Genomic DNA, 12,149 nt, shown 5'->3' on the forward strand with positions numbered 1-12,149 from the left:
TTACCTATTACTGCAAAATATTACTTTTTGGGTGGACTGGGGGAGTTTGACTTTTTGTAATTTAAAAAAAAATTGGGAGTAATGCACTAAAAATAGCAAGTACCTGTACAAGCAAAGCATTCCTAATGCATTACTTGTTACTTACTAGTAATGTGAAAAAATATGTTACTCAGTGAAAAAACATTGATGTAAAATGCTATTGTGTGATTATCTTTAGTGAACTGTAATAATGAGATTGCAGCTGACATCACTGCAGAATAGCCTTGCGTTACTTATCTCATACAGTAGGTGCCAATAACTCTGTTGACATGCCCAGCGCACGCACACACACACACACAAGTTTAATGCAATCACTTTGCATACCTTTAGTGTCCTAACATCAATAAAAATAGGAGATGTTGAGAAGAACTCACTCTTTTCATACTGGCATAAAACTTATTAAAATAAATTCATTTTAAAGCATCAGCTATTTTTTTTCCCTTAGGGTGAAGTCATATTTCTCTCTATCCTACTCCACTCCTAGATTAAAAAGCAGGGTGCTGAAATGCCTCATGAAAAATGTTTTTCATGAGGTTTTAGTCATTCTTACTCCTTTTATACACAAAAGCAAAAGAACACCACCACTGAGAATAAATTGATTAGGTTATATGATGTGCCTGGAAAAAATGAGTCAGATTAAGTTTGACTAATTTCCAATTAAATAAATAGGATTTGAGGATACATAGCAGCATATAATTTCCTTTGAAATCATATGTAGGTAAGGTGAAATGTATACAGTATAACTTTTATTTTGGTGCACAATTCTTTGCTAACTGCTCGTGCAGTGACCAAAACCAAATCCTCTTTGCCAACTGTTGCTCAATCTTTATACCATTACATATTTTGCCTCAGTTGTAATCCCGATTTATGCCTTTTCTCCCTGTTGTTTTTTGAAACTCCTTAACTAGTTCCTTATCCTACAGTGCTGAGAACAGAAAATACCTAATGCTTTTCTGATGGGCTGAGTGCAAATCAGTTCAAAGGACTCACATTTCTTCTCTGAAACCAAAGTAGGAATTCAACAGGAATAGTTTTAATATAGAAAAGAGAGAACAGAGGCATTAAACGGGTCCATTTAATCAATTGCTAAATTTTAGGTCAACACTTATGCAAGTCTCTTTGATTCAATAGACCTACACTAGCTTGTTTTATATGCTTGCTTAAAAAAGTTTTATTTAATTACTACATACCTGTATTATTTACATACTACATTTCTACCAATGCACTCAAAGCAGATTCTTTTATGTCATGCATTTTAATAGATGGTATAAAGGGGGGAGGGGAAGGATGGGGATGGAAGAGAAAAATAAGCAAATTTAGATAATAGGTTTTACAAAATGTGATGTCGCAATGGCCAATAGAAGAAAGGGTTGCTGAGGGAGGCAATCCTGGGTTGGGAGGAGTGAAATGGCAGGTGGTCTCAATCACCCAGTGGAGTGAGCCCACTATCTCACTTCTCCTTCTCAGTATACCACTTTGAGGAGGATAGTAACAATTAACTGAATTAAAGTTGTTAGGAAAGATTGATTTATCCACTTTTCTGCTTTTTCAGGTGCTGAACCTGTTCTTGGCCTTGTTGCTGAGCTCTTTCAGCGCAGACAACCTTGCAGCAACTGACGATGATGGAGAGATGAACAACTTGCAGATCTCCGTCATACGAATCAAGAAGGGCATCGCCTGGGCAAAGATCAAAGTGCACGAGCTTGTGCAAACCCATTTCAAGCAGAGGGAGGCAGATGAAGTTAAGCCACTGGATGAATTGTATGACAAGAAGATGAACTGCATTGCCAACCACATGGGGGCTGATATCAACAGAGAGATTGATTACCAGAAGAACGGAAATGGCACCACCAGTGGCATAGGGAGCAGTGTGGAAAAATACATAATTGATGAGGATCATATGTCTTTCATCAATAACCCTAACCTCACTGTTCGAGTTCCCATAGCTGTTGGTGAGTCTGACTTTGAAAACCTCAACACAGAAGATTTCAGCAGTGATACTGACCCTGATGGCAGCAAAGAGGTACGTATCCAGGCTCCTTCTCAGAGTATATTCTTATTTCAAAGTTTGAGGCATTCATATGCAATGATGGCTTCCCTAATGCATACTTCTCAAATTGACATCCAAAACAAAACTGAATCAAGCATTCAAGATTCAACACTTTTCCACAAATCTTAAGACGTTAGGAGAATGACTATGAATTTTTGTGTACTTTTTTTAAAATTCACAAATTGATGTGGAAATGGGACTAAATAATCTTAAATCTGGGGAAATGAAAACAGGAAAGCAGAAGTACAAAGATTTATCAGACCACTGCATTACAGGAAAGCAAGGTCAGGGGCCCTTGACCGTGGCCTTCTCACAAGGTGACTGCCACTGCCATGGAGAAGCAGTACCAGAGGCTTTGTCATTCCCAATGGTGGTGGTGGTGGCTCCTTGGAAGGAACTGCCACCAGAGAGAAACAGGGCCAGGAGTGCTCACCCCTCCCACAGTGGGTGGATGACCCAATCAGGTGTCACCCAGTGTGGGCCACACGACTTCATGCCCCCAGCAATACCACTGCCCCAGCACACAACACAGATAGAAATGCTAAACATGTTACTCAAATGGGGAATCTAAGATCAGATGCAGGGTTCTCACTTGACTGGAAAGCCAATTTCATATATCATTAGAGCACAGACATGAGAGGTTGGCACTGTTGTAATATGCTGACATTGTGAATGGGGCCAGTGGGCATGGTTCAACTGCTGTCTCCATGACTTTGATATACATGTGGAACAGATCATATGAAGACAGCCTATGATGTTGAATAAATGATTAGCACACTTAAACTGAGCAGATGGAGAATATAAAAATATGCCCTCTGCCCAAGAGTGCTCTCCCCACTGGGCAGAGGGTTCCCGGTAAGGTTTGGAAACTCACTCTTAGGGTCAAAAGACCCATATTCCCCTTGGCCTCACATCGTCCTGTATGGATGTCACAGGCCAATAACCCCAGGCAAAATTCTGGTGTGGTGATCCCAGATCAATCCTGGCCTAAAGAGGCACAAAGCAAAAAGACAGGATGTTTGCCACTGAGTTTCTTGAAAACTCTGCACCAACAGCCAGCCCATCACACGACCCTGTGCACCCCTTACCTATTGTTACAGTCATATCTTCTCTGAAACCCTCCATCATGGCCTGTGATGTTGGATGGGGGAACCTGGCCAAATAACTGTAGCAAGGTGTCCTGTTTCTGCCCTTATGGACTGTGACAGAAGCCTTCAGAGAAGATGTGATGGCAATAGCAGGTAAGGGGCACACAGCGGCAGCAGCTGAATGGTGTGGCAGGGGTTATGCACGTAAAGAACCACATGTCACTGCACTGGCCCAGGGACTGACCGGAATTGAAACCAGGGCCAGGATACCATGGGCTTGGCCTGCGGTATCCTGCCCATCTGCTCAGGCCTCAGAAATAAAATAAAAATGCAAAAATGTACCTCATTAATCCAATTTTTTAGAACTAATTTTAATCTATCCGCTAAAATACTAGCAAATATTTTATAGTATTTTATAAAATAAAATATTTTATATTTTATTTGGCAAGAAATCAAAAAGGAATTAGAAAAATGGTCTTTACTGCAAATATCTTTATTAGGTAAGATTGCTATTATTAAAATGAGTGTACTCCCGAAAATATTGTTTCTCTTCCAGAATTTGCCAATTGTAATTAACGACAAAATTTTTAGTAATTGGAAAAAGGATATAACCAAATTCATTTGGGCGGGTAAAAAACCAAGAATCAATTGGAAGTCATTAACAGACGTTAAAGAAAGAGGGGGATTCGGCCTTCCAGACTTCAAGTTATACTACCATGCCTCTAATTTAGATTGGCTTATCGATTGGATAACCCTGGAAAAAGAAAATTTACTGAACCTAGAGGGTTTTAATAAGGTTTTTGGTTGGCATGCCTACCTGTGGTATGGAAAATTAGAATGTAATAAATTGTTCGAAGACCATATTGTGAGAAGGTCGCTGTTTAGAATTTGGAAAATCTACAAAGGGAAAATTTATAGAATGATACCCGACTGGGTGTCACCTCAGGAGGCCTTTTTAAGAAATACAAGACCAGAGGCTAAAGGATGGATAAGATATAAGGAAATTCTGACGTTAGAAGGAAGTGAAAAGATTATGAAATCCAAAGATGAACTAGAAAAAGAAGGGATTAAGCTGCAGTGGTTCCCCTACCGCCAATTATGGGCTAGATTCAAGACAGATAGTAGACAATTTGGGATAGGTTCGGATGAAACTGAATTAGGAGAGATTATTAAAAATAAAGATAAGAAAGGGAGAATATCTAGACTCTATAAAATGTGTCTGAAATTGGAATTAGAAACTAATCATATTAAACATTGTATGATAAAGTGGGCAGGGGACATAGGCCACTCGATTAGTTTAGAAAAATGGGAAAAGGCATGGAATAAAGATATTAAATTTTCAGTGTGCGTAGATATAAAAGAGAACTTGATGAAAATGATACACCGCTGGTACCTAACTCCCTCAAGATTGGGTAAAATATATAAAAATAACAAGGCAGAATGTTGGAAATGTAGGAGGGGAAGGCTCGGTAGTTTCTTCCACATGTGGTGGCTTTGCCCTAAAATAAAAAAATTCTGGAATTCGGTAAGGAGGATTATTCAAAATATATATAAAATTAAAATTGATCTTGAACCCGAGCTTTTTCTCCTTAACATGGTCGTTAACCACGATCTTAGGAAATACCTCAAACAAGTCTTATATTTGATTACCACCGCCAGGATGTCAATAGCGCAATGTTGGCGCTCAGACGAAGCCCCGACAATTGACAGTTGGTTACAAAAATCCTTTAACATTATAGAAATGGATAAAATAACAATGGAACTAAAGGAAGAAGTTCAAGAAGCAAAACAAACCTGGGACTCCTTTTTGGAATATTGTAAAAGAAGATGGCACCTCTCAAAGGAATAAAGAACTCCCTCTATACAGTAGTTGGCAATGAGGACGGTCGTAAAGATTCTATCCCCCCTCTCTTATACATTGTAGTTTATCTTATCTTTTTTATTTATACTTATATGTATATAAGATTAAAAGATGTTTAAGTTACAAACCAGGGGCTTTCAAAATACGATATAGAAGCTTCTAGAAACACGGTGTTGGCTGCAATGTTAAAAACACTAATTAATAGAGGTTCGTAGAGAAGCAGAGCTATAAATAGATATATATATCAGTCAACATGTGGAATCTGAAGAATTTGGGTGGGGGTGGGGGGTATTTTGATGTGAGGTTCAAGTGGACTAAGAAGAATGATGTAAAAATGGTTTTTTTTTCCTTTTTATTTATTGTTGTACGGTCTTTCAATAAAGATTATTTTAAAAAAATGCAAAAATGTACCATTTAAATTAAATTAAATTACAAAAATAAGTCATTTTAAGAGCATTAGTTATAGCTACTTTTGAATTCCACTTAATAATTATAGCAGTATTTTCAACTCCAGCCAAAGAGATGCACTACTACCAACTGTCAACTGTTTAAGAAAACAGATTTATTCTTTTAACATTTGTAACTACTTATTCAATTCTTTGTAATAACATTCACTCAGTCCTGAGATCTGCTTGGCATGCAATTTACAGTCGGTCATTCGTATCCGTGGGGGTTCCATTATGGGCCACCCATGGATGCCAAATACTGCGGGAATTATAGTCAATGGTGGCACGACGTGTGTGACCGCATTGGTGCAGCAGCATGAACACACCACAACTGAGAACAAGCCAGGCCCCTCTGCAAATGCTCCAATCCCCAGATGGCAAACCTGCTAATATAAAGTGCTGACTGTATTATATTTTTGGTTGTTTGATCATAACAGCAAAACAAGTTGTACCCGGGAAAACATGTTGCAATATGTTTGGGTGTTTTTTCATATAGTGATATATTTTATTTTTATATATGAAAATATTCCTACCCTATATCAAAAAGATCTCAAGGTGGATTACAAATAAAATACAGAAATGTTATTTTAGGACAACATTTCCCCCAAATCCACCAGCCTGCATGGCCAATGTCCATGTAGGCTTGGAGAATCTAGGAAGCATAATCCAAACAACTGGCTTTACCATGTTTTACTTAGTCAGACGTATTCATGAAGACATGTTTGGTTGAACACTGTAATCTGTCAACAGCATATAGTACATTTCTCCACATTTAAAAGGAAAGGATTTGGGTCTCAGAAAGTGTTTGCCCCATTTCCCTGTTTTGTGTTTTTCTTTTGGCTTTTGAAAGAGTTGAAAAGCAAATGTTATTCAAACTAAAAAACTTTTCTTCTGTCATACTTTTAGTTACCTTAGAATTCACATTTGGTATGAAATGAGGCTCTCCTTTTCCCTGGACTTATAATATCTGTGTTTGTAATTATCAGGGGTATTCTGTACTGTTGCTTTTCAGAAACTGGATGATACTAGTTCATCAGAGGGCAGCACCATTGATATCAAGCCAGAGGCAGAAGAGGTTCCTGTAGAGGCACCAGAAGAGTATCTGGATCCTGATGCATGCTTCACAGAAGGTGATCTGGACTACATGTTGACATTTATGTCTATCGCTTTCAGTTTTGTGCCACGATCCTTTCTCCCCTATACTTCAGAGTGTCTGAAACTGCTAGGCTTGATTTTCCCCAGTTTTTATAATGTAAAAAGATAAATAAATTTCAATTCTTGAAGTTATTGTGAAAGAACACAGCTGAAATCACATGATTTCCAGCCTAACCTATAAATGTCTCAGGAACCTGAAGGGTATTATTGAATCAAAGGATCTAGAACCAGTGGTATAACTTCTATCTATAGCCAGTGCTCCTCTATCCTGCAGACCCCTTGCCCTTGGTAGAACAGTGCAGTGGGGTTTCAGATTTGATTATGAAATATTCATATATTATATAGAGTTCTAGAGCATTACTAAGTTAAAACATTATTATGTTGTAGTAAAGCAGTATCCTTTATGATTTGTGACATTTTGGAATGAAAAATATCCTATGTAAAATGCATTGGGAAATTTCTGGCTTTATATATTCTTTCATATGACAAAACTATTAACCAGTGTTACAATTCTCAGGAAGCTTATGGTGACTTTGCATTTGCAGGCTGTGTACAAAAATTCAAGTGCTGCCAAGTTAGCATTGAAGAAGGGATGGGCAAGTCATGGTGGAACTTACGGAAAACCTGCTTCCTCATTGTGGAGCATAACTGGTTTGAGACATTCATTATCTTCATGATCTTGCTGAGCAGTGGAGCTTTGGTGAGCAGACCTACATTTCACTGGGACTTGTTGAAGAGCCATACTTGTATAAAGGCACTAAATGGGTCTGTTTTTTGTCTTTAAGATAAATAATAGGTTCAGGGGGCTCTGTACTGGAATCATGGCACTTATTCTTTTCCCCTTGCCATTTTGTTGTTGCATGCCTTGAAGTAATTTCTTACTAATGTCACAGCTGTGATGCAAACCTGTCCTGGGGTTTGATTGGCAAGATTTGTTCAGAGGTTTGCCATTGCCTTCCCCTGAGACTGAGAAATTGTGACTAGCCCAAGATCACCCAATGAATTCCCTTGGCTGATTCCAACCCTGGTCTCCCACAGTTCTAGTTCAACACTCAGACCACTATATCCTACTGGTCCTCTTGCCATAACCCCTATGAAAATCACTCATTCCACCAGAGGGAGAAAGTGACTTACTTTAGGTTTATGAACATGGGAGCTACATACTGTGTTGACTCCCTATTCCCAAAGTAGGTTCAGCACATTGGAAAGCTCCTGTAAAGATTAGGAGTAACGCCTTTAAAATCCAGCAAAAATTCTGTGTCCTAGTAATGAAGCCACTGGGCACTTCTGTCTCCACAAAGTTGCTGTTGGTCCCAGAAGGAAAACTTCAATACATTCCTATGTTCATTTCAAAAATTCAAGACATCTGAGGCTGGGGCTGAGATTGAGAGAGACCTTGACAAATTGACATCCATTTCTTTCCTGGAATGGTGTCCTTATATTGTCTGTGAAGCTGCCTGTGGGTTTAACCTTTGTAACACGAATGGCTGTGGTATCTCCCCCTAAAAGCCCTTGAATTGGGCAATCTTTGCAATACTGTGGCACAAAAACAAGGCCACTGACAAGAAAATATGGGTTTTTATGGTAGCAACTTCCATATTTTTATGGTAGCAGCTTTCCTTCTTCTCAACAGTGACCAAAACCAATATAACAAATTTGGCATTGTCAAACATGAAGATGACAACTTTCTGAAACAATGGTTTTTTGGTCACAGACTCTTTTGAATATCTGATAGAAACTAAAGATCCCCTTTCCAGAAAACAACAGTCACATAAACCCAATTTTCAAAATAAAAGAGAGGAAATCCCTGTTATTTTCAACACATTTGCAACATTTGTAACACATAATTACAATAAATACCATTAACAGCAAATTCATATGTGACCAAAGAAGCATGAGAACCACCTGTGCCTGGCTGGATCATGCACACAAATTTTTACCTGTCTGAAGGAACAATTTGAGTCCATTCTTCCTGTGTTTTACTTCTATATAAGGATTAGAATTGTACTGACCTGGGAAGAAGTGTATATACTTCATCTAATTTGGCAGACATTATCAAAATGGCATGGGATCCATCACATGGAAAGCAATTCTTATGTCTCTCTAACAGTTAAAGTGAATAACCAAGTGTTGAGAGATCACTGCTTTGTATGTTATAGCTGTGTTAATTACTTTTTAAGGATCATATATCACATGGTAACCTCCATCTGTCTTCCACAAATGTTTGAACTCAATTTTCATTTGTAGCTTATTCTGCTGCCACCTTCAGAGTGTAGTAATGCTTGATTCTGTGTTGTCACTTAGGCCTTTGAGGATATTTACATCGAACAGAGAAAGACCATTCGAACCTGCTTGGAGTATGCAGACAAAGTCTTCACCTATATCTTTATCCTTGAAATGTTGTTGAAGTGGTGTGCCTATGGATTTGTGAAGTTCTTCACTAATGCCTGGTGCTGGTTGGATTTCCTCATTGTAGCAGTAGGTATCTCTTCTTGATTCTTCAAGATTAGTGCATTGCTTTCTAGGATATCTGGGATTGTTTCTCCAGCTAAAATAAGTGAGGCCCATCAATATTGCTCCTGTTAACTCCCTAAATCTGGACATCAAACAGGAGCAGCCACCCAGTGGAACGACATTCTCTTCTCCGTTAATTTATTAATGCAGAAATTTTTTAAAGTGGGGAAGTTCCCATGCCTTCACTCTCAGGTCTACTTTTTCATTGGGAACTGAATGCTGATTAAAACTGAGAAAGGAGTGTAGGAAGAGTCAACCAAAAAAAAGAGTAACCCCGAAGCAAATGTGGCTTCTACTACTACTACTACTACTATTGCAAGAGAACCATTTATCACTGCTATACATCCTGTCTCATTTTGGAAGTTAAGCATTGTGAGGCCCAGTTAGTACTTGGATGACAGTACAGTACTAATACCTGGTGCTGTAGGCTATATTTCAGAGGGAGGAATTGGCAAAACCACCTCTGAGTATTTCATGCCTAAGAAAACACTATGAAATATGTGGAGTCACCATAAGTTGACAGTGGACTTGAAGGTACACAAACACACATAGAGCTCATCCAAAGGTTGGGGCAACAGATGAGTTACTGGTCCTGGAGACAGAAACATGCAGCATCACAAGCATCCAGCAGTGCTGTCCATCCATCCATCCATCCGTTTATTTATACTGTGCCTTTTCCACAGACTGGAACTCAAGGAGTTAACAAAAGACAAAAAATTACAATAAAAAACACATATAGTTAAATACATTCAAAAATGGAGATTATAACATTATTAAACTAACAACAGAATTAAAACCATTTAAAATATTACTTTACATCAAAATTTAAAATCCATACAGTACCAGAAAAAACCCTTCTATTGTTAACAATCAGGTCCCAAAGGCTTGCTGGAACAGCCTGCCATCAGAAAAAGAGCAAAGAAGGAGCCATCTTAACCTCCCAAGGAAGAGAGTTTCAAAATTGGGAGTAGCCATAGAGAATGCCCTCACCTACATTCCCACTGTGTCCTTATTTGTTTGTCCTTATTTATAAAACATTGAAAACAAAATCAGGCATTCTCCCTATGACTTAAGGAACAGTCCACAATTCATGGTTTTATCCCTCATGCTAACCTTGTTAGGCAGGATCCTCAAAATCCCAAGCCATTACATTGTTGCCTCAAATCCCTCTCTTCTCGGTTTTTAATTACCTTCCTTGCCAATCAGTCAGGCAGTAAGCTTCCTCTCCTCTCATTTAACTAAACTAGTTAGGTAACAATAAAATTGGGGCAAGAATGGCAGCAGATCTAGGAATTAAAAAGTGAAAACCAAAGAAATGGAAGATGCATCCAAAAGTGAAGGTTTAAAAATGGAAAAACAAAGGCATCTCTTTCAAGGAGGTTCAGTGAATTTGCCTACCCACAAGACTGCAAATAAGCAAATTGCCTATGGCAAGGTTATTATAAACCTTTAAACCTTTGTATGCCAACAAACAAGTGAGCAACAACTTTCCAAGATAGGATCAGAGACGCTTCTAAAAAAGATTTTTCTCTCCTCCAGCAACAGCAAAATTAAAAAATGGTCTTTGCAGCAGCAGGTAATTCTGGTAAAATTAAACGAAGCCAAGCCAAGTCCTGGCAGAAAGATGAAGAAAGCTAGAAATAATGTAAAAGTCAAGACCAAGTCATTACCTGGTGAGTCTGTTAATAACAGCACAGGAAGCACAGAGAGCAAAAACACAGAAATGACTTCTGGTCGCCATTTTGAAACAGGAAATTCTACTCAAGTCAAGTTAACGTTTATTGTACTAGCCAAAGGCCGTGACAAAATGAGCTTATCAAAAAGCATAAAACATTTAAAACAAAAGGCCCAGAATAAAAAGGACAAAAAGTGTCCCAGCATTTAGTGTGCAGTTAAAATAGTTAGCTCTTAAAAAGGACAAAAGGAAAAAGAGACACCTTTCCTGGATATTAGTAAACATATATTATAATCATGAAATCTAATTAATACTTGGCATCTCCCTGGCAATTTATGGCAATTTTGTTTAACTCTCTCTTTCTAATCTTTTTTGCAGCCATGGCAAAAAGAGCCACTCTATGTGTTACATAGTCATTGGTATCACTCAAAAGGAATTGGACCGAATCAAAAAGTAGAGCTCCTACTTTTGTTTATCAGCAAGGGTTTTAAAAGGTTCTTTCTAGGGTTGCTGTACAATGGACAAATTAACAAGTAGTGAATAATATCCTCCACCTGAGGCTGACTGCAGATGCATAGTCTGTTCTCAAAAGGCACTTTGTTGTAGCGTCCATCTAGAACTGCAGTAGGCATTACTTGAAGTCATAGCTCAGGGAAGGCAATTCTTAAAGTAAGCGACTTGAGTTTAAATTCTACTCAAAAGAAAAAGGCAGCATCCAAGAAAGGAGCCAACCAGATTTAAGCACAAATCAACAAGGGGCTATGACCGACAGTAATTCTGAATCACGCCTCCCTGGAAAGGAGAACAAAGCTTTAGGCACAGCTGCATCAAGCAATGGCACAGCTAACCAATTTCTACATTACTTAACATGCATTTTAGAAGATAACTCAAAGATGGCAAATTAATTCATAAACAAGGAATAATGCTTTAAGACAGTCATCAGTTTCTGGACGATATACTCAAAGTAGTCTTATTCACCAAGGAGAATAATTAAATATACTATCTGATTTAATTAGAACAGCAGTTCAAGCAGGAATTAGTTCATTGAACAATCAGAAAAAATTAGATTTAAATTTGTTAAAATTAAATGTACATAATTTAAGTAATTTTAATAGAAATACAATGGATTCATCTAATTCAGCATCTGTAAACAGATCAAATAATTTAGATAAATTAAATGCAATATGTAAATTAATTTATTAGTTCAAGATGAGATGTTGGATCAAAATAATACATCTAATGAATTGCATGACTTAAATTTCAGAACAGCTAGTGAATTTCATAGCACAAGTTTTACAATTCAATCTCAGATAGGCCATGC

General features: G+C 37.9%; 1 protein-coding gene across 2 annotated transcripts in view; it reads left to right on the top strand.

Annotated features, from left to right (window-relative positions):
- Nucleotides 1-12,149, top strand: part of SCN8A (sodium voltage-gated channel alpha subunit 8) — a 120,271-nt gene that overhangs the window by 83,111 nt on the left and 25,011 nt on the right. For both annotated transcript variants that reach the window (XM_042451972.1, XM_042451973.1), the window contains exons 17-20: nucleotides 1,592-2,062; nucleotides 6,497-6,614; nucleotides 7,185-7,339; nucleotides 8,944-9,117. In XM_042451972.1, the coding sequence (XP_042307906.1) occupies nucleotides 1,592-2,062; nucleotides 6,497-6,614; nucleotides 7,185-7,339; nucleotides 8,944-9,117 (918 nt within the window). The remainder of the gene's footprint in view (nucleotides 1-1,591; nucleotides 2,063-6,496; nucleotides 6,615-7,184; nucleotides 7,340-8,943; nucleotides 9,118-12,149) is intronic.

Source organism: Sceloporus undulatus, chromosome 2 (genome assembly GCF_019175285.1).
Source record: "Sceloporus undulatus isolate JIND9_A2432 ecotype Alabama chromosome 2, SceUnd_v1.1, whole genome shotgun sequence".
Taxonomy (NCBI): Eukaryota; Metazoa; Chordata; class Lepidosauria; order Squamata; family Phrynosomatidae; genus Sceloporus; species Sceloporus undulatus.